General features: G+C 29.8%; 1 protein-coding gene across 4 annotated transcripts; it reads left to right on the forward strand.

Moving 5' to 3' along the window:
- The first annotated feature begins 3,163 nt into the window (after positions 1–3,163).
- Positions 3,164–23,319, forward strand: LOC107452061 (uncharacterized). 4 transcript variants are annotated; one of them, XM_043041536.3, is made up of 5 exons: positions 3,164–3,310; positions 9,023–9,140; positions 14,786–14,933; positions 18,507–18,933; positions 23,091–23,319. In XM_043041536.3, the coding sequence occupies exons 3-5, from the start codon at positions 14,804–14,806 to the stop codon at positions 23,233–23,235; spliced, it is 702 nt and encodes a 233-aa protein (XP_042897470.3). In that variant the 5' UTR covers positions 3,164–3,310; positions 9,023–9,140; positions 14,786–14,803; the 3' UTR covers positions 23,236–23,319. The 4 variants fall into 4 exon arrangements, with proteins under 4 accessions (XP_042897470.3, XP_087016450.1, XP_071036215.2 ...); XM_071180114.2 differs by lacking the exon at positions 23,091–23,319 and adding an exon at positions 21,287–21,450 and having other exon boundaries at positions 3,181–3,310; XM_087160324.1 differs by lacking the exon at positions 23,091–23,319 and having other exon boundaries at positions 18,507–19,709.

Consider the following 23,319-nt stretch of genomic DNA (forward strand, 5'->3'; position numbering starts at 1 on the left):
CTTTAGTTACAATCTTTATAAAAAGTAATCTTTTAATCTTTTTGAGCTGCATAAAATGCTTTTTAATATTGTTAAAATCGAAAGAACGCCTTTTGATTAAAAGTAAATTATCCTGAAAAATTCCGATCGAAATCAAAATTTGTTTCTAGAGTATATTTGAAACAGCAAGATTCCATGCATAATTGGCAGATAATTTATAAAGGAAAAAATTAATCTGCAAGCAAATTTCCACAAAATAAAAAACACCATAGTTGATAACAATAGGACTAAAAATAAAGAAAAAATAAAAATGATCAAAAGAGTATCTATAATTCTCCATAAAGGTTAAAAAATGTATTTATCATCAACATCCTAGCCCTGATAATAGTAATGAGTAAAAACGAAAAATTTTAAAACTACATTTGAAAGGAGAAGAAAATAATTCTGCTTTGATCACAGCTTTCTGTTTTGATCAACTTTTAGGAAATGAGCAATGATTTTCTTATATAAAATTATTAACAAAATGCTTTTATATAAAATTATAATCACTATACTATTCATTCAAAAAAATGTTCTTTGCTTCTGTAGGAAATATCGACCTTCAGGAAATGAACAATAATGATTGAGGAATTATCACCACCGGAGTTAGTGAGTGGAATATTGTAAGAAAAGAAAAGCATGATTCTACCTGTAAATTATGAATTAGTAACTATTATAAATTATGGTAGTCATGAATAAGAAAAAAACTGTGCAAAAAATTTATTGAAAAGTCTTACAAAAATGACGTTTATTCTGGAAGGCTAAGACATCTCAAGAAATAATTCTTTTTAGAGAATAGCATGATATTTTTACAGCTGTTGCGAGTTCAGAAAAGTTGTTCCTGATTAAGTTATCTTAATAAATGAAAATGACGTAATGCGTGAACTTGAAGATAAGTAACAGTTTCTTAAAAAAGAAAAGCTTTTATTGCTTGATTTTTTAATGTTTAAGAAGTTGCTTTTAAGCTGCAATGTTTGGGTTCATAAAAATTTGCAAAAATTGAAAACTGTTCGTAGATTTTTGAAATCATTTTTATTTAGGTTGAAAAGTCTCGCAAAATTGGTGATTTTCAAAATTGCTCATTACCTCTTAAAATATTTAAGTCATTTTCTCCTTCGATGCTTTTTTTTTTTTTATTCATCGGGAAAATAGGTGTTATTCTAGGATTTCCTCGTTCGCGTACTTTTCAACTCGATCAACTTCAATACCGTAATCACAAATAAAAAGTTGCAAGTATTACAAAAAATTAGGTTTACATAAGCATTAATAAAAAGACAAACACAAGATAAAAAAAAAGGCAAAAAGAAGAAAAAAAAGAGAAGACTATAGTTTTGAAACTTCATGGAGACTTTTTTTTTCAGACGGAGTTTCATTCCCGACTGAGTTTTTTCGTTTATTTACGCATGCGTGAATTTTAAATGTTTTTACATAATATTAATTTTATGTATTTTTTTTTGTCTTTTCATTATTATTTTATTCGTAATTACTATCTTGGCCGGTGGTTTTAATATAAATATGAATACTGATGACGGAAATAATATTTAAAGATATTTTTTTCTCTGCTTATATGCTTTTGTAAAGCAATTGTCCAAGTAAAAATATAATTGGTTTTTCTCTTGTCAGTCAGAGTTTTTTATTACAATGAAAAATTAGAAGAAATATAATAAATGAAATCGATTCAAGTAATCTTTAGGATAGTTTTATAGCATTTAAATATCTTATTATTTGTGTCTAGCAGATTTTGTTTCATACCTGAAATATGATGAAATACACTATAAAAATTGCTAAATATTAAAATGTATCATTTTAATGCAATAATTGGGCATAATTCGAAAGCAATAATCATCATCAATTGCTCGACAGTCAAGGGTGGGCCTTGGCATTTTTAAAAAGTTTTTTTTCCAGACTAGCCTTTCTCCTGCAAGCGTTTTCAAGTTTTTAGTTTGTAAGATCAAAGGTCTTCTTCTAGGCTCCCTATCCAAATTCAGCCTGCCTCTTTTTCGTGTGCCAACTGATCTGGCATTGAAAACACTTTTTGTGTTACGGTCTTCATTCATTCCGATAACGTGGCCTGTCCATTTTATTCTTTGTCGTTTAATGAAGTTAATAATTTCAGATTGAGGTTATGAGTTGTAAAGTTCTAAATTTGTTCTTCTTAGCTGCACACCATTTTTTTGAATTCCTCCAAAAATACTTCTCAATACCTTTCTCTCAAAGGTACCCAACATAGCCTTATCCGCACAGATTATGGTCCAGGTTTCACAAGCATATGTTAAAATTGATCGTAAAAGATTTTTATATAAGGAAACTTTTGTTTTTCTATGAATTACATTAGATTTTATGTATTTTCGAATTCCATAAAAAACATTTATTGACTATACTGATTCTCTTTTGTATTTCTGTTGTAATATTGTTCCTGTGTTTCAAAAAATAATAATCAAGTTTTATTACAGCATTTTTAAAATGTTTTAGCGCATTTTTGAACAATTTTTTTTTCTAAATGCACATTTCTTTACTAAAAATCGTATTTTCTACCACTATTTCAAGCTCGGCTTACAGGAAATTAAAGCACTTAAACATTGGGTGTTTCCCCTGTAGAAATAGCAATAAGTAACACTTTTCAAGTTTTTCATATTTTCCTCGCTTTAATGCACATATAGGTTAAAGTAAAAAAAAAACATACTCATTATTATTATTGTCAAAAGTAAACAAATAGTTGACTGGATAAATAAAGACCTTGAATAATGTCTTACATCAATTACGTGTATAACTTACATAAAATACAACTAGAGATATTTTAAAAAGAATAATAGACTTCTAAAAGATCTTGGTAGAAGTATACAATGCTCTTTTAGAAGAATGCCAAAAAAATTTAATATGGCAAACACTATCATAAGTATAGAAAAAAAAATTCTTGCGCCTGTAATTTTCTATTTTTGTTTGCGTTTATTTTTTTAAAAGTTGTATAACCTTTATTAATGAATTTTTAATTGCAGAAATTTATAAAAAATAACGGTGTGTTTTTAACTGATTTATACATCATTGAAATGTAACCATATCAGCTACGCCCAGCTAATACGTGTTTAAAGTGACATATCCGTTTTTTTAAAGATCTGATTTTTATTGGTTCGTTTTTCGAAGATACGTATTTAAGATCCGGTGTAAGATCAACAAGGTTTTCTAACTTTTTATCAGTTCTGAATAAATAATCAATTCGCAAATTAACGTCAATTATTTGTTTTAAACGTTATTTTTCACCGTAGCGAACGAGGCCAGGCATTTTCAACATTGAGTAAGTTTATGTATTATTTAATATTATCGTTAAGAGTGGATGGAAAAATGTTAATAAATTAAATTGTGTTTCAAAAATATTTTTAGAACACGTTAAAAACGTTTTTTAAGCTCTTATAAATGTTTTTGTGATGCAATTGCGGTATCACAACATTGCGGAACTTTTATGAAATTAAATATTTAATACAAGTTAATTATTTATGAGCAATGCTAAAGAAAAAAGTTAATGCAACAAAACTCGAAAAAGAAAATTTTTTTAGAGAAATATTTTTTTTAATGAAAATTACGCTATTTTAATAAAAGAGGGTCTGTCAAAATGGATTGTGTCACGGGAGATTGGAATTTGAATCCAGAAAGTGAAACGAAGAACAACATTAAAAGTGTATTAAGATATTCATCATTAAGTTAGGAGGCAGTATAGAAGAATAAAATTTAATAATGATTTTATCGTACATCCCTTGCGCTTTTGTAAATTTGTTAGATGAACAGTGTTTTTATTTCATACGTGAAAGTTTTTCGACATAAAAAGCCTTAAAACAAAGATTTTTAACAGTGAAAACAGAATAGCAGATACATCAACGTCAGGGAGTTAACAAAAACATTTATAAGAAATTTTATAAACGTTATTGTACAATGCACGAAAAAAAAACGGTAACTTTTGACCTAGTTATAGGATCTTCATGTTCTAGAACTCAATCTAAACGGGTTGAGCTGGTGATTTCAAATATGCTAATTATTTTAGATCCATGGTAGGGCAGGAGACGGAGTACGCTACTTCCAATGACGTGCAACGGGTTCGTATCCCAGCGATGTCTGGTCAATTCGAATTCCTTACCCGGCTCGCACCGACCACAGTGCTAACGTAAAATATCCTCAGTGGTAGACGGATCATGGGATAAAGTTCCCTTGACGTCAGGTTAACCGTATGAGGTTTTCGTGGTTTTCCTTTCCATGTAGCACAAGTCCGAGTTAGTCCCATCAAAGAGTCCGCCACAAAGTCAAATTTATCCCAATACTTGATTCAGGAGTTTCCTTGTCTTCTGGATTGAGTTCAAAATTATAAGGCTACGGAATTGAATATTAGTAGTCGTAAATCCACAGTAAGGTCGGCTATTCAATAACGGTAATGAAATATAAAATATGCTAATTAATTAATGCAGAAGATATTTTAAGTTATGATACCAGATACAAAAACGTACTTTCTCTGAATATAAACATACCTCCTTTTCGACGGACAGGATTTCTAAGCCCCAAAACATAAAGGGTAGCCTCAAATCTAGGAAATATGGTCCCAATAGTTCGGATAGGAGTTCGGTTCAAAGTTTGGGCATCTTAATGTTAATTTTACTTTTTGAGTATTTCACCATAACGCGAAATCTTTTTAAGCGGATTTAAAACTTATTGCACAAAATTATAAAATTCTTTAACCCAAAAATATTCCATTGCAAAAAATAACTTTGACTAAATATTTATTATTTCATTTAAAAATAGTCGAAAACGTTTTGAATAGTATGAAATTTTTACATCATTTTAAAGAATGTTTGCTCATATTTTGTATCACATGGCCAAATGCAAAATGTGAGCAAACTCGGCTGAATAGTTTCTGAGAAATCAAATTTTAAACAAATCGTAATTTTTATCATTAAAATTGTGTCGATAACGTAAAGATCCGATCATGAAATCAAAAGTTGTTTAGGGTGATCCATTTATCGTTTTGGGCAATCTGCATTCCATACATTAAATACTTTTTTGACATCGTTTATAGTGTTATTAGATTCAGGATAAAAAAAAAGTACCAGCAGTTAATCGAATTCTGTTACTAGAACTTTTTTTTTAAATATTTCTTAATTAAATGATAAAAAAATTACTAACAGTTAATCGAACTCTGTTATTAGAACCGTTAATTTTTTATTTTATATTATTATTTTTTTATTTTATATTATTTTATATTATTTTTATATTTCTTATATTTTATATTATTTTTATATTTTTTATATTTTATATTATATTTTAATTAATTTTTTTTTAAAAAAAGAAAACAATAAAAGAAATCTTCATCCTCAAGAAAGTTATGCATTTGTATGTTCTTTAAAGAAGATTTGCTTAAATCGTACCACTTTTTAAATTTTTATTAGTCATCGATCATTAACAATTACATTTGAAATATTTTAATAATAAAATACAGTCCTTCAGCTACTTATATAATTTTTTGGTAACAATGATTACACAATAAGTACTGTAAGTTAAGTGGAAAATCTTGTTTCTCCGAGAGTTATTACACAATGAAAATTAGCTGTACTGGAGAAATTGACTAGGGAACAATGGTTTCTATCCAAACTTGCACAGCCGTGGTGGCTCGAGATAAAACACTCGCCCCCCAATCCGGTGATTCGGGATACGTGGTTTTCCTCTCCATATAACTCAAAGGCGAGTTAGTTTTATAAAAAAAAGTCCTCCAAGAATGGAAATTTCTCCCAATACTTGATCCAGGAGTTCTCTTGTCTGAAGGATTGGGTTCAAAATTACGAGGCTATTGAGTTAAACAGTGGTAGTTGCAAACCAAAAATTGGGTCGGCTGTTCAACGACGGTTATATAATTATGAAATATCCAAACTGGCATGCGTTGGTAGTTGCAACTAGAACTTAGCGTAAGCAGCTAGAATATTTAAATTAGACGGAACATTTATTCGGTTTTTACCCTGAAAAATGAAAATTTTGTACTAGGCAATAAGGTGAGTAAAGATGATTCTAAGATATTCTTCAAAACGAATTTTTACGCCAACTACACACTGCTTCCTTTAACCCAGTGCGAAAAATAAATAAAAAGAAAGCGGTTCCATCTGTCAAGTTTTTTTCAGGATTGAAAGGACTATTAATAACCCATTAACTCAGGTAACACAGAGGGAAAGCGTCCCCCCCCCCCCCAAAAAAAAAAAAAAATTTAAACACTAGTGTTCGTATAAAGGCTGTTAAATATCAAGATTTACAGTTCCTGAAAAACTTTTTGGAGCAAACGGAGTCACGAGAATTTTATGAAAAATCACCGATTTTGAATCAGTCTCATGAGAAGAAAAGAAGAGAGGCAGAAAGAAGACGACAGTGATACATGTGAGGAAGTATCCATTGGGGAAGGGGGGGATTTTGTGGACAAAACGGTTAACATTTGAGTATATTTTTACAATTTCATTCTTACGCTTGCTACTGAAAATTATCAAAACTTGAAATTAATTTTTTCCCAGAATCAACTTTGATGGACATAAACCATCCCCCCCCCTTAATCCTGTATAAGGACACAGTAAACAAAATAGTTTCTCTTCTGTAAGAACTCCCCTCGCCACAAAGTCTGAGGCCGTCTGCTGCTACGGTAACAAGAATAGCTCACTTCAGAAAGGGTAGCTTCTCTTCACTCTAGGGGCTAAAGAAAACGATTTCCTCTTTTCGCTAACCTAAGCCAAAACCTGTCCTAAACCGTGACCCCACACCTTTACTTGAAATAGTTATATCTCGTTATCATAGTCACCACCACGAGTCAAGACGAATGGCTAGGGGAGTTCTTTCTTGAGACAAACTATTCTCTAATTTCCACACCTCTCCTGTCTGGAATTTGAGATGAAGACCCCTTCTCGTTTTTCTGAGCGTATAAGGGCTCATAGAGCTAGTGTATCCTATTGACTAGACCAGTTAAGATAAGCAAAAACATCAACAGGATTTAGCAGAACTAAAGCAATATTCTTATTATCAAATACGACGTAAAATTTTTAAACAACCTATTCTGTTATGATCTATTTATTCTTGGCCAAAGATCGCACCCCTTTGCCTTAATGACAGACGACAAAACAACATAGTTAGGTTCAATCTGCAATTTATTATAATTTTGTATACTTGTAACAGTTCAAAAATTTTATTTCACATTTCTTATTTTGCTATGAAACAATTGTTTTATCATTGGGTTACTAATGGTCTTCTTATTCTCTTAATTACAAATGCCCCATATTATTGGTTGTATAACTGGTTTCCTAAATTGTACAACTTGTAGACTTTGTGAATGCAATTAACTCTTAGTAATTACTGCACAAATATTAAAAAAAAAACTAAGTTCCTGTATTTCATTATTAAAAAATTTTAAATGTAATTATTAGTGATTTGAAGCTTTTAAAATTTAGAATAAGGAAAATGGTATGATTTTGGTAACTATCTTCTAAGATTATTTTATAAAGTACAGTAATAATAAAATTCAAATAATATATTTAATATAAATTTATAATATCGGGTTGTTCGGAAAGTAATTTCGTTTTTCCAACAGGGGATTTAATTGTATTTTTCGAATCCAACTTCACACTTAAGCCACATTATCATTATATGTTTTGAGAGCTGATATAGCAAGGCTTGTGGGTGAAAAAGTTCAATTAATTCTACGCAGTAGTTTTTGGCTGGTGCCCTTTTAAATATGGAGAACAATAAGCAGCATTTTCGTCATATTTTACTTTTTTTCTATAGAAAAGGTAAAAATGCTGTTTATGCCAGAAAGAAATTAATCGATGTGTATGGAGAAGATGTGTTGACAGTACGCCAGTGCCAGAATTGGTCTGCGAAATTTCGATCCGGCAATTTTGATGTCGAAGATACACCACCACGTTCTGGAAGGTCCGCTGAAGTTGATAAAGACACGATAAAGGCATTAGTTGATGCAAATCGGCGAATAACAACACGTGATATCGGTGAGAGGTTAAATTTATCGAATTCAACAGTTTATGACCAATTGAAAGTCCTGGGTTTAACTTCGAAGCTCGATATATGGATTCCCCATGTTCTCACACGGAGAGAAATTTGTGTCGTCGCGTTGACGTCTGTGATTTGCTTTTCAAACGTCACGAAAATGATCCATTTTTGAAGCGCATCATTACTGGGGACGAAAAATGGGTTGTCTATAACAATGTCAAACGCAAGAGATCGCGGAGAAAAAAAGGTGAACCGGCTCAAAGCATTTCGAAAGCCAATATGCATCAAAAAAAGGTGATGCTGAATCTTTGGTGGGATTTTAAAGGAATAGTTTTTGTGAGTTTCTACATGATAACACAGCACTTAACACAACACTACTGCCGTCAGCTGGACAAATTGAATGACGCTCTTTCACAGAAAAGACTAGAATTAATCAACAGAAAAGGTATAGTGTTCCACCAAGATAATGCGAGACCTCATATGAGTTTGGTCACTCGCCAAAAGCTTTTACAGCTTGAATGGGATACACTGCCACACCCACCATATTCTCCAGATCTGGCGCCTTCGGATTATTATTTGTTCCGGTCACTACAAAATGTTTTGGACTGTAAAACCTTTACTTCAAATGAAGAGGTCAAAAATTACCTGGATCAGTTTTTTGCCAGCAAAGATCAAAATTTTTATGAGCGTGGTATAATGCTACTACCAGAAAGATGGCAAAAGGTATTGAACCAGAATGGCCAATAAATAATTTAATAAAATATTTATTCATTATACGAAAATTGTCTTTCATCCCCCCCCCAAAAAAAAAGAAAAAAACGAAATTACTTTCCGAAAAATCCAATATATATGAAATATATTATTAATATATTTAATTCGAATAATACATTTAAGGAAAATTTAAGTAGATTTTCATTTTTTCTGTTTATTTTTTTATCGTTCATTTCTGCTGTTATGGTTGTTTAATCTTTATTTTGTAATTTTTATTTTTAAGGAATTTTCAATTCATCGGATTCAGCTGCTGATATCTTTTTTATTTCAACGCATCTGATAAATCCTAACGTTCCAAGTAGAAATTCGTTGTGAAAGGTGCTTTGTTCACTGATATAAGTGTAAGTTCGAAGTAAATATTTGGAGATTTGCTTTTACTAGATATTTGATTAAGCTTTTTATTAATGATTTACTTCCTTTTATTTCATTTTTATTACAGTATATCTATCCATAATATCTATCTATCATCAACTATATAATCAATGTGCTAATTTTATACATTGGGGCTATGAAATTTAGATTTGCCTTTTTTACTAGAGTTGAAGTTTTTATTTTTATATGTTTTAAAGTAAATATTTACTAATGCAGTTTATTTCTTCTTTTTTTTTTACTGAATTAAATACTTAATATCTGAATAATAATCATTAAACACACATTAATGCTCATATCTATTCTCAATATTATTCTTTGAAGAAATAGAATTTTCGCTATAGCTATAAATTATTTTTATTTTTAAATTTCTAAATTTTTATTCCTTTTTTAATAAGTAATTTTTTAATAAGTGCCTCATTTTAATAAGTAATAGCAGGCATCCCATGCATATATTTATTCTCATATAGTTATTTACCATTTAAAAAGTTGGATTTAATTACGAAACGAAAGCAAAACGTAATGGCATTCACGGCACAATGATTCTACACGAAAGGCAGATGGGCACGGGCGGCGAATTGACAAAACATACCGTAGATTATAAACTAGGCGATTGCAAGTGAAATTGGCGATGGATTACGCGTAAATGTGGTGGGAGAACGAAATTACATTAACCTAAGCAGTGAAATTCGATATTTTTTTCCTCCTCCTCGACTAGCCATGATGAATAAAAATAACTCATTAATTCATTTTAGTAGAGCATTAAAAAAGAAAATAAACTTTTTATTCTTAGGGTCACGTTACAAATAAACTGTATTTATATTTTATTAAGAGCAATAATTTATATTTTATAAAACGATCTAGTTTTTTGATATAACAGATTTAATTTTTTTTACAAGAATTGTGTTTGTGAGGAAATAAAAATAATTTATTATTGAACCAATGACAAAAAATAACGTAACATTTTAATACCATGTTTTATTGGAACGCTATTTTAAAGAATTAATTCTATTTAACTTTTATTGTAAGAAAACATAGAGTACAACCTGTTTTAATTTAGTGATTTTCTCTCTGTTAAATCAATCTTGATAAAAGAATAATGTAAACTTTTTTATGAGCATTTTTTTTAGAAATTAACAAAGACATATTATTTACTATAAAAAAAATTGGAGTATTCAAAAATGTTATCACGCTTTAAAGTAAAAATTTCTTGCAAATGAAAAAATCGATATTTTTAAAATTTTAAAGTAATCGGAAATTCGTTAGTGAAAAAAGAAATATGTGAAATAATTTCAAGAGGGAAAAAATGTACAAATGAAGGGATTTTTCTTCAATGACTTATATCGCGTTTGTTTTATTACTAGAAGCATTTATTGTAAAAAATATTTATTTAATAACTTTTTTTCAATGGGATGAGATCTTGAACTTCGTGAAAAATTGACTCAATTCCTTAATGTATATAAAAGTCCGTAAATACTTCATTTATTATGGAGGTCATAGATACCTTGATACTCTTTCAGTATAACAATAATAAATGCAATTAATAGAAAATGCACAATTTTAAAAATATATTTTATTTACATATATTGGGTGTAGGCTATTCTGCAACGATCATACGTAGCATAAGTTTATAGATTCCTAAATACTGTTATATTAATTAGGTAATTAAAAACATAATTAAAAAAATAACAGAATAAAAAAATAACATAATTTAAAAAATTTTCAACCTTTAATTGAAAACTTCCTGTAGTCAAGTATTAATAATAATTATAATTTTTAACAACTTTTTTAAACAACAATTTTTAATTCTCTAACTAAATACTATCCTTCATATGAAAATATCCGAAAATTTATAAAAGAAAAACTATATTTTAAAATTGAGCCATTGGTGACAACAGACGTCAGATGTATATACTGAGTTTAAATAAATTATATATTATAGAACTCACATTTAGGACTTAGATCAATTTATTATCAGTTCATAAGAGTGTTTTTTAATAAATAAATGTAGTGATTTTTTGATTTATAATTGTAAGACCTGAGTGTTTAATGTTAAGTTATGTTTCCTTTGAAATAATTTTTGAACTATGCAAAGCAGGGCGACATTCATTTCAACTTAAAATGATAAAAACTTTAAATGAAATACTTTAAGAAAAACACCTTCTAAATAAGATTTAAATAAAAGGCAATCACTTCGCCTGAGTGATTTTGTAAAGAATTCTAAACTTTTTAATTTTACAAGTTAGGTGAAAAGTAAATATCTTACAATAGTGGTAGAGAATGAAGGAAAATCTAAATTAAATGAACATTAAAACATTGAGTGCAAAAAATTTTCAATTCACTTAAAAGTTCACTGGAAAGTTCCCAAGATATGGTGAAATGCGCAATAAGTAAGGTTAACACTAAGGGGTCCTAACATTGCATTGCTTTCCTGACCAAACTATTGGGATAATATTTCCAGATTGCGGCAACCCCTATATACTGGGGATCAAAAATCCGAATACGCAGGAAAAAAATTTCTCAAAGTAGGCTCGTTTCAGTGTCTGATTTCCGAACTTAAAATATATTGTCTGCTATAGTTAAGCGGCATATTTGAATTCACTCTCTCGATCCATTAAGATTGAGTCCTAGAACGTAAACATCTGATCATTAGATCAAAAGTTAGTTTTAGATTTTTGTTTACTGCTCACTGTACACTAAAACGTGATTTTTTTTTCTTTTGAAATTTCGATTTTAATGACATTACTTCAATCTCCTTCGGGTTGTGCTTACTTTATAAATTTAATCTCAACTATATTTTTCTCTTCACTTTTAAACTGTCAGGACTTTTTCTCCATTTGTAAATTATGAAAAAAATTATTAATCTGATTGCGTAAACAGTGATTCATTAAAATTGGACATTCTCAATTAATTCCTTTCAATAGTCATTTATATTATTAATAATATACACAAAATTATAATGAAAGAAAGTTTGATTAGAAATTTAAAAGTTTTTGCTGCTATAATTAGGGAATTTCTATCGACAAAATTCAAGTAATTTTTTTTCGGAGCAAAATTCATTTTTATTTAAAAGGGAACAATACTGACTTAATATTTATACGATAAAAGACTCTCTAATCGCTGACACCGATGACAGGAGAAATTTTCAATTTTTTCTTTTCCACAAAAAGTTTAAAACTTAAATTGTTGTTCTTTCATTATAAAGCAATCGTATAATATTTTCGTATCATGTAAAACTTTATAACGAAGTTACTTATCTACCGTTTTGCAGTTATAAAATGAAATAATTATTAAATTATACTTGCATTTTAAAATGTAATACTCAATTGTTCAATGAATTTTACGATTATTATTATAAAACTGCGTATAATAAACATTTTAATTAAAATAATTAGTACAAAATAGCTGCTAAAAATTCTCTTAAACATTTATAAATATTATACATTTATAAATTTCAGCTTTTCGCATTATTGCTAAATAATCTCTACGTCGAAAAATATTTAAAGAATTTCATAATAACAGAAAATTAAGCTTGGCTTAACCCCGTCCCGCCTCCTGTGGGAGGCAGATGATCCATTGAACAAACATAGTGTAGTTTTTACAAGTGAAAGATGATAAATATAATGGCAACTATGAACAGAAGTAAAGATGATCAGTACAATAGACAAAATATGGTTTTTACAGGTGAGTGAAGGGGTTGTACGACGCAACCACACTGCTCAGTGAGCAATTATAGCAATTACACTAATAAGTTGAGACATATGCGATGATGATGATTACAGTGGAAAGCATGAACAGAAGTAAAGATGATCAGTTCAACAGACATAAGGTAATTTTGCGATGTTCCATAAGGTAATGTCTGATTGACATAAAGTCCATCTAATTGCAATGATAATAAATACAGTGGTTGGTTGGAACAAATTTAAAGATGGTAAATACAATGGGAATTATTAACTGAGACAAAGATGGTCATTACAGCAAGAGTAATGTGATTTTACAAGTGAATGAGGGGGTTGTGTGACGCTGCAACAGTGCCCAGTAAGCAAGTATAATATTTACAGGAGAAATAACAGAAAATTAAATAAAATTTTAAAAATGTATAAAATTTAAAAAATAATAATTTAAAAATTAAAATAATAATTTAAAAATTTATAAAATTTTAAATGGTTATCGAGCAGAACCATTAAGTTTAATTAATGAATATAGAATTGGAAACTAAGTCTATAATAAACAATAAAAAAAATTGTTTTTAATCTTTTAAGTAAACAAACTTTATTATAACACTCATTTCATTATTAAGGATTAAAGGTTATTGTGAAATTATTAATTCGAATTAGTGGATGAGTAGGAAAAGAATTTCACTACTCGAAATACATTAAATGAAAGTTATGAAACTATAGAATATGTAATAATGTGTAATTTTTCTATCTTAGTTCTATTACGACCTTTTAAAAAACGCTAATAAACACAATTTAGTCAACAGATACAAACGATTATGTCGGCGCTGTAACAAAAAAATACTCTTTATATTTTATTTGATGCAGAAGAATCAAATGAAGACCCACTTAATTGAAATGTCGCACCCATATCTTGTTGAATGTTATGCGATACCGAAAACAAAACGAAATCATAAGCACACAGCTGTTTGGCAATTTGCGAGAACGCTCCTTTAACGCCAATAGAAATTTTCGCCAACCCTTTGCAATCTACGGTATGTTTTGTCAATTCGCGCACGGGCGACGTAAACTCGTGAATAATCGCTAACTCCCCGTTTTTGACGAAAACAAAAGTAAACGTTTTTTGCTTAAAAATAACTAAATAATTAGTACTCATCGAAAAATAATAAAATGTTTTCTTGGTGTTTTGAGGAATTCTGAATGCACTAATATTTTTAAAAAAATTGAATGTAATTGTCCAATGGATTTAGTAAAAAAATGCATAACTTTAAAGTAAATTTAACAGAACAAATGGTTTTTATGCCATGCTCTAAGTAAGAATGATAAAAGTACCAAATTTTATCACAGTTTATAAAAATCTGCTTCGGTAAGAATTACCGAGTTTTCTGGCCTTCCCGTAGTGCCAGAAATATGGTAGATTTTACCATATTTTGGGTTTTTTTCCCCTCAGACCTATTGTTGTTGTTGTTGTAGTTCATTTACGTCGCACTAGAGCTGCACAATGGGCTATTTGCGACGGTCTGGGAAACATTCCTGAGGATGATCCGAAGACACGCCATCACAATTTTGATCCTCTGCCGAGGGGATGGCACCTCCGCTTCGGTTGCCCGACGACCTGCATGCGAAGTCGAGCACTTTACTGTAGAACAGTTTAACGAGGATCAATACCGCACGCACACCCTCGGTCCCTACGCAGACTGATCCAAGTGGTCACCCACCCACACACTTACCGCAGCCAGTGATACTTGACTTCGGTGATCTGCTGGGAACCGTATCTTAACGATCAGTCCACTGCGGGACCCCTCAGACCTATATTTTAAAGTTTAACTACATGTTAAAACTTCTGTACATCAGTAACATTGCGTTATTATATTGCGGATAAAAATGTACATTTATGCTCTTGTATATGACGGTATTTATACTTTTTAAATATATTTCAGGGGTCCATCGAAATAGTAATGATGCCACCCAAATGTATACTCATAGCTATGGGTGTTTTGATTGCGGGCTCTTTCCTTTCTGGAAATACTTCTGCAAAGCCTTTAGAGCCGGAAGACAGTGAGGTTGATATGGATGATTTTAACTCAGGTAAATTTTACAATGAAAATTATTTCCACCAATTTGTCAAAAGAAGTTCATAATTTTAAAACAAAATCAAAACTGAAACTAAGAAGTAAAACAGAACGTTTTGTTATTCTCTTATTATAAACAGAATAATTACAGCTCGATAAGTAGTTAAACCACTGAATCGGAAAATTTCTGACATCAAGACAATGTGACGAATTAAAATTTTGAAAAAAACCCTCTTATATAATCAGTGAACTGCAAAAATTAATTTTCCAATACAGTAAAAAACAAGATGGTGGCTGCATAGCTTTTTTGATTAAATGTTCCTTCTTGAAGGATGTAGAGGCAGAATCAAAAGCATATGCAATTTTTGTTTGAATGAAAAACAAAGTTCTTTCAATTATGTACAAAGTATGTAAGTTACTACATAAGTATGAAGGACATTTTTTTTTTAAATTTACCAATTCGTTGCACTAAGAAAAAAAATCAGAATCATCTTTATCAGCTGGATGCTGAAGAAATAGAATAGAAATAGTTCAAATATTCTTTCCTACCTGGATCTTATCTATTTACCAGACTTCGATACTGCAAATCTGCTTCGCTTGTGTTCAAAAGAAAACGAACTCTAATAATATAACAAATTTAATGAGAGGACGGACATTACAGAAAAACGATCTTCTTTCATCGAAGCTATAAAAATCAAATTGAAACAAAATAAAAACATTAATATTCATAATATACATTCAGTCTGAGCGCCATCTGTTGGCATTAAAGTTAATCTGTTTCAGATGCTTAACCAAAATTAAATAAAATCTTCGTAGTGAGGTATATGAGTAAAAATTGAGTACTATAGAGCCCGAATTATCGCTTTTCTCCATTTGCCAAAACTTTCGTAGTAGGCTTAACAAAAAAAAACTATAGGAGTTATTTTTAATATTTTTTAGAAATTACGCTAAATGTTTTAAAAATGGTCCAAATAAGTAATATCTTTAATTAAAATAAAATTTGACTATTACAAAGAATATTAAATTAATAAGCTTAATGCTTACGCATTTGTAAATAATTAGCGCTTTCCACCAGTACTATGTTATTGTGTGCAAAAAATATAAATACTGATGATTGAGCTCTTTCCTTATCTGAATAAGGTTTTTCAAAGGGTTTGCCATAAGAATTCTTTTAATTATTTAAATTCTTATTGCATATAGTATCTAAACAAAACTCGAACTTGATCATTCAGCGGTGTTACATAATAATAAAATTTTGTGGAAATGTTGAAGAGTTTAGGAAAATATAGTGGTTATACTTATTTCAACGGTGACATTCTTACACCAAATTGTTGTTGAAAATTATTTCCAGACAGATGATTAAAAAAAAAAAACCCTCTAACAACATGTCCTTTCTCCAATGAAAATTCTTTTCTGAGCAATTTAGAATCATATTTTTGTGGCTTATCATTATATTGCCCTTCGATTTAAGAAAGCAACTTGGACTAAAACCGTTTTCCATCTCCACTGATAATCAAACCTATCTTCTATAATTATTTTTTACCAATAATAAGAGTAATTGAATCAATATTACCTTGCACTTACTTCCAAGGATATTTTTTGTCTACGCATGAACAGAGCTAGGAACAGTTAAAAAAGTAAGTTATAGAATTCATAATAGTTTTACATCTTATCTTTACTTGGTTTTTATGTAAATATATAGTAATTTAGAACTGATAGAGGGGCGTGCCCCCCCCCTTCCATAAAAATGGCCTAGCTACTCCAATGATTGATCTGAAAAACTGCGTGAACAAAGATCTTGATTTCATACTTTAAAAAAAAAAAAAAAAAAAAAACTTAAATACTTGTTATCGACCTCTCAAGGTAATTTGGGTAAATCGTTTTTTCTTTTCTTCCTTGAAATTTGCTTTAATACCTTAAAAAGTTGTGTAAAATTGTTACGAATAAGAAAATTTCGAATTTTTGCACATCCTCTCTCATCCCACTAATTATGTTCAGAAAACTTCCAAAAGCGTATTTCTTAATGCTATATCTTAAAGCTATTTCCAGTCGGCCTAATTTATTCGAACATATCTTTACCAATTCATTTGAAATTTAAATTGTATAGCTAAAATTACATTTTTTACAGAATTTCTATTCTTAATTGTAAGAGTCGTGGTGGCTCAGGGGATACAGCGTTTACCTCCCATTGTTTATAACTAGGTTCGAATCCCAGGAGTGGCTGGTTGAAACGAACTCAGCTCCCGGATCGCATCGACCACAGTGACGACGTAAAATAACTTCAGTGGTAGACGGAACATGGTTCAGAATCCTCTTGCAGTCAGGCTAACCGTGGGAGGTTTTCCTCCTCATCTAAAGCAAATGCGAGTTAGTTCCAACAAAAACTCCTATCAAAAGACTACTGGATTCAGGAAGTTCCCTTATCTTCTTGGTCGGGTTCAAAATTACAAGGCTAAGGAGTTGAACATTGATAGTCATAAAATTAGAATATCGGTTGTTCGAAGCATGCACTTTCGGACAGTCCTATTTCTCCTCAGCTAAGATAAGCATATATCTTCTCGGCAAAAATCTGACCATACTGTAACACGCTACCTCCGCCTTTGCTTCAATTTTGACTTTTAAAGTAGTAATCTAACTTTGAGAATTTCAGGAGTCAAGTAAAAGATATAACTTAACATAAAACAAAAGTTGCATTAAAAAATTTATTTAATAAAATTTTGAAGAAGATTTTTTCTTACCCTAAATTTCATTTTTAATCCAAATTTGAAAATTTTCTTCAATTGATTTTTTTAAATTGTTATTACATTTATTTTTTGATTTAAAAAAAATATAAAGGTGATTTCAGTGTTTTGCGTAAGCATTTCTCATACCACTTCAACCACCATGTCAGCAAATCAAAAATCTCTCATCCATTTTATATAACATTTAAATGGCCCACACATTTCCTGTTATAAACAATTTTCAAGGACTTTTGTTTAAGAACGTTGATTAAAATACAAACTCATTTTTGCAAAAAAATCAGTCAATAAAAAATAAGTACATATCACGTATTTTTATAGCTATTTCTCCACATTGAAACGACACTTTCTGTTTGTTCATTGTTATGCATATACTATATTTTCATCCTCATAATACATATATAGTGTACCGATAAGACTGTACTTTATATGTATTTTTAAAATTCTTATCCAAGATAAAAAAAATAAAAAACTGGGAGTCTCAAATTAATATTCAAGAGAGGAAAAAGCAAAAACCATATCGAAATTTCACAAATTACAGTAAAAGAAAAAAAGGAAAATGTAACAAATAATAAGACAGGTTTAATTGGAGGTTGCGTTTTTAACAATCGTCAATCAACCTCTGTCCGTTTCTTGAAACAATCAAACATGTCTTGTTATCTGTTACCTCCTATACTGCGATTTTTCAAATGACGATAGCATTTTTTAATATATAATAAAATATTCATTTACGACCCCCAATATGGATACCTTTTTGTTTTTATTTCCGATAAGGATAAAATGCATATTAAGTGTAGTTTTTATGGAATACTCTACATATTGTTTAATTTAACTATCAATTACTATTTTAGACTATTCATCAGTTGGCATCGACAGTTTGCCCGAGGAGAATGAAGTAAGTGACGATGAAATCAAAGAAGCAAAAGATGATGTGGATGAAGATATAATAAATGATAGTGAAGTAGAATATGCAGAAGAAATAGGAGATGAAGAAACGAAAGAAAGTGAAGAAAAGTCTGGTATTGAAACTGAAGAGAGTGAAGAAGAAGAAACGGATAAAGATGAAGAAATAGATATAGACGAAGATTCAGAAGAAAGTGATGAAGAAGATGATGATGATGAAGTAACAGAGAAAAATGAAGATGACGATGATGACAAGACTGTAGAAAAAGCTGAGGGCAAAGTACTCTTTACTAGTGATGATGGAAAAGATTTCGTTGAAATTGTAGAAATTCTGGATGAAGATGATAGCCAAAAAGAAACCAAATCAGCTAGTTGGTATGAAAAAATTAAGCAATATCTTGCTACTAGATTAGGATAATAGAAAATAGAGCAATAAAATTCCTAAAATTGCGTGAAAAGTAATAGAAATAGATTTTTTTGCAAGAAAGAGTGGCTAAAGGGCAATCATTATATATATATATGCAAATAACATATTTAAAATTTAAAAAAATAATAATAATAAGATGAATGTAAGGAAAAACAAATCGCTTTCAAACAGAATATTTGTTGCGGCATATATCTCACGTAATTAACCCATCTCAAAAATTCAAAGAAAAAGTTCGGCGCCTTCCAGAAATAAATTTTTGAAATATTAAACTTTTTGACTTGCTGTAAACACAGTTTTTTTGAAAGTTAATAAAGTATCACTGAAAACAATTCATAAAATGTTAAAAAGTAAATTTAAAAATGGGTGAAATAATTACTGCTTGAATATACAAAATTAAATAAATTGTCTCTTTTCTTATATCTGCGCTTCTCTACCTTTAAAAATTAAAACATAAATCGTTAAACAACTCGATTACTGGAATTTCATTTTAGTCAAGTTTTGTAATTAAATAAATTTTATGTTAAATATTTAATGTATTGTACCAATATCTTGCCGATATAAATTTAAATATAATGCTGATAATAAGAAATACTGTATTCATCATTTTGTCACTTTTAACGCTTTTTTTTAAAATTCTAAAGTATTATTTAAAGATGAGACCATGCTTGTAATTTTATTTACAATAAAAATAAAATGTATGTAAATAAAAATTGGAAACTAAAAAGGACTTTAAAGTGTTTTTCAAACAAATAAACTTTTAAATTAGAGTTAATCATACATAATATTGTTTCCATAAATATGTTATTCCGGTTTACCATAACCAGTAGAAGAGACTATCTATTTTAAAACTGGATTATCCCCAGAATAGAGAAGAAAAATCGAGGGAATTTCTCATACTGATCGAGAAAATATTTAGAACGCAGCACAAATATAAAAGAAATACAGTGGATATTTGGTCAGAATATTTCAGGGCTGAATCTCGTCGGGACAAAATATCATAACATAAAATTTTGTCTACACAAAATATCATAGAACAAAATCTAATCTAGATGAAATATCTTGGCACACAATCAAGTTCAGACAAAATATCGTGGAACAGAAACTCGTTGAGAAAAAGAATATTATGGAACCTAATCTCGTTTAGACAAAATATCGAGGAATAGAAAAAATATCGTGAAACAGAGTCTTGCAAAAGAATCTCTTACGGACAAAATACTAACAAAATTCAAATAATGCGTTCATCTTAGCTTCGTGTACAAGTCATTTTTTGTCCCAAGACAGGACCACGGATGATAGGGAGTTTACTGTTTAGCATATATTATAAAATACAATTTGAATATGTCCTATTTTGTAAGACATTAAGACCCATTAAACAATTTTTCGTTTTATAATAAATCAACCAGAACGCAGTTTTTTTTTATTTTTATAATGTATTGCGATTGAATATTTTTAGATTAACTTTTACTCTTAAAATGACACCTACAGGAAATAGCAGCTAACTGATGTAATTTGAATATCGAACATGCACAATTATTTTTTATCTGCAAGAAAAACTAACAGAAAATAAAATCTAAGATACGACGGATGAATGGAAGATATAATAGGCTAAGAAACACGCAAAAAATAAATAAAATATAATGAAAGAAAACGTGCTAAATTAAAAATGGATCGAAAATTTTCGTTTCACTATATGGATACGTATCATGCAACTCTAAGTTTTTTTTTTTAAATCATTAATTTAAAGTGTATTAATTGCATAGTTGGTTTTAGGATCGAGATAGCATAACATAATTGGTATGGCGGATAAGATATTCCCTAGAATAGCTATACCAGTTTTCAAATTTTCGCATTTGATTGTTAAAAATATTTTTTTAAATTTCCATGTTGCTTTTTTATAGAACTTTATTTAATGCGGTTTTTAGTTACATATAGTTTTCGAACTCAAAAGATTTTAATATATTTGAAAATCAAGACAGAAACTAACGTACCTCCTTCTTCTATGACTCTTCACACGCTAATGGCGAAAGCTTAACTTATATCTAACTGTAATACATTTAATTAATTAATCCGAAATATGTCACATTTTACCAAGTCATCAAAATGCAAGATATTTAAAAGTTATTAAGGAGTTTTGAGTTACTAACCAAGGGCAACATTTGAATTTAAAAAAAAAAGAGAAAGGATTACCAACTTAAATAATTTTGTTCTAAATCGCATTAGGAGTATAAAAATTTTTTTAAAATTCCAAGTCGTACAAATTGATTGAGTTTCGAGTATTCAACTGAGATGGTTCTTTAACAGGCTCTTCAACTTGCAGTACAAGGTGATCAATATGATGAAAGGAATTCGCGACCCATCAACCCCGAAAACCTCCAAAAACAAAGAGACGCAGAAATTAAGCGAGGCAGGTGGGAGGTAGTTGGAATGAAATGCATCTTATGCGGCTGCTCAAAATGCAATTTGTTGCATTTTCAAATGCTGGAGAATTTATTGGTCAATTGTTTCCAATAACACAGGGTGATTTTTTAACAACTCAATATGTCCTTATAATAATCAATGGATAACAGCGACTGACTGTTTTGGTGATGTTCATGGTGGCTGAAAAACAAAACTGTTCTTAACAATTTTTTTTAAAAAAATTAAATTTTTAAGACTTTTATGCATCCGTTCTTTGAAAAATAAAAATACAGAATGAAATATTATTTAATTACTTTCAAAAATTCTGACTATGGGAGAGTAAAGCTTTGTTTTCAGTACTTCTCTTTTGAATTTATAAATCACAAAAAAATAAATTTAAAATCATAAATAGAATTCGAATTATAACCATCATAAAAATAGCCCACTTATTTTTACAACGGGGCAATTTTTCAATTAAAATAAAATTTCAAAGTATCGGTAACTTAAGAAGCAGAAAAAAAATCGTAAATAATTATCAGATCGTTATTAACTCTGCGTAATCAAGCACGAAAGTAAAATACATATACTGAGACCGCTAAAAATTCTTTTATACTTATTTAATAACATTTTATTAGATTAAGAAATACATGCTTTTAGAACTTCAACTCACCAAAATAAAGTTTAACTATAATCAGTATTGTTCGGCACCGAAAAGTATGCTATTGACCACAGAGAACTCGTGATAGTTGCAGTTTACAGCAACAAAGTAATTTTCCCAATAAATTAGCACATAACTTATTATATTTTAATCTCACTTACCGTTAATTTTTATTATTGACGTACGCAAGGTTTCAGATATCTTTCAAAATACTCATTTGGGGATGTAGCCCTCATATGCCAACCACATTGATTTAGTTGTGAATGAAAACATGAAGAAGGAAAGAGAGATAATTATTAAGGAACGTGCAATAAACTCGCAGTAAAATTTACTTTTGATTAAAGAAAGCAATCAGCTGGCAAACATAACTAATGTTATGTTTGCCAGCCATAGGCTCACCCATCTCGAATTGGCGAATACTAAGAGAGAGTTAAGCGCACTGGTAGTGTTTATTCCAGCGATTCAGGAGAAGGTCCAATAAATCGAAGCAAAAGACAAACAAGGAAAATGAATATACCACTCATTTTATGTTTTATTGCCGTCTTTTTACATTCCAAGTGAATTTTTTCCCCTCCCAAATGTGCATTTTCTATCTATTCTTATTACCGCAATTTAAAATTTTTGTTTTATCAATTCACTCGCCAAAAAAAAAAAAATTGGTTTATATTCTATGTTTTAACTTTCTCCAATTGTGAAAAAGTTAACTCCTCCGCACTATGCTTTCCCGCCACCAGCCTACTTGTCTTGGTTGAATAATATTGGAAGAAAAAAGTATGGGCTGCAGTTTCAATTACGACAATACAAAACCTAAACCTATGAGAATTTTTTTTTAACACATTCCTTTTGAATGGATAAACTAAAATATTTGAACAACTCTTAAGTTCGTGGCCTAAAATTGCTCCCTGTACCAACCCGCTGATAAAATTCCAGGACCAAGGCAAAAACGGTACTTGAATATAAAAGAAACACACAAATTCTTCCTTTCAATGCTATAGATTATCAACAATGTTATTGGTTGAATGTAAGTGTTCATTTGCGATCATTCTTTAGGACGCCCTTCAACTTGCAACACATGGTAATCAAACTGATGAAAGGAATTTACAACCCGTTAGTCCCACAAGAGACTAAAAATGAGGCGAAAGAGAAATTAAGCAAGGGAGTTGAAAAGAACAAAGATGAACTAGCCACAGTGTAAAAGGGTCATAATATTCAGTTTTATGTGTGAAAAGAGAAAACGAAGAATTAATGTTGGCAACGAATAAATACTTATTCGATAAAA

Source organism: Parasteatoda tepidariorum, chromosome 1 (genome assembly GCF_982258835.1).
Source record: "Parasteatoda tepidariorum strain Cologne lab strain chromosome 1, Ptep-v5.0, whole genome shotgun sequence".
NCBI lineage: Eukaryota > Metazoa > Arthropoda > Arachnida > Araneae > Theridiidae > Parasteatoda > Parasteatoda tepidariorum.

What these genes read in the sequence shown, in the direction of transcription:
- LOC107452061 (XM_043041536.3), top strand. Translation starts at nt 14,804, where the DNA reads ATGATGCCACCCAAATGTATACTCATAGCTATGGGTGTTTTGATTGCG. An exon ending in TATGGATGATTTTAACTCAG is followed by an intron (nt 14,934 to 18,506) that starts GTAAATTTTACA and finishes TTACTATTTTAG; the next exon opens with ACTATTCATCAGTTGGCATC. An exon ending in GAAACCAAATCAGCTAGTTG is followed by an intron (nt 18,934 to 23,090) that starts GTATGAAAAAAT and finishes ATCATTCTTTAG; the next exon opens with GACGCCCTTCAACTTGCAAC.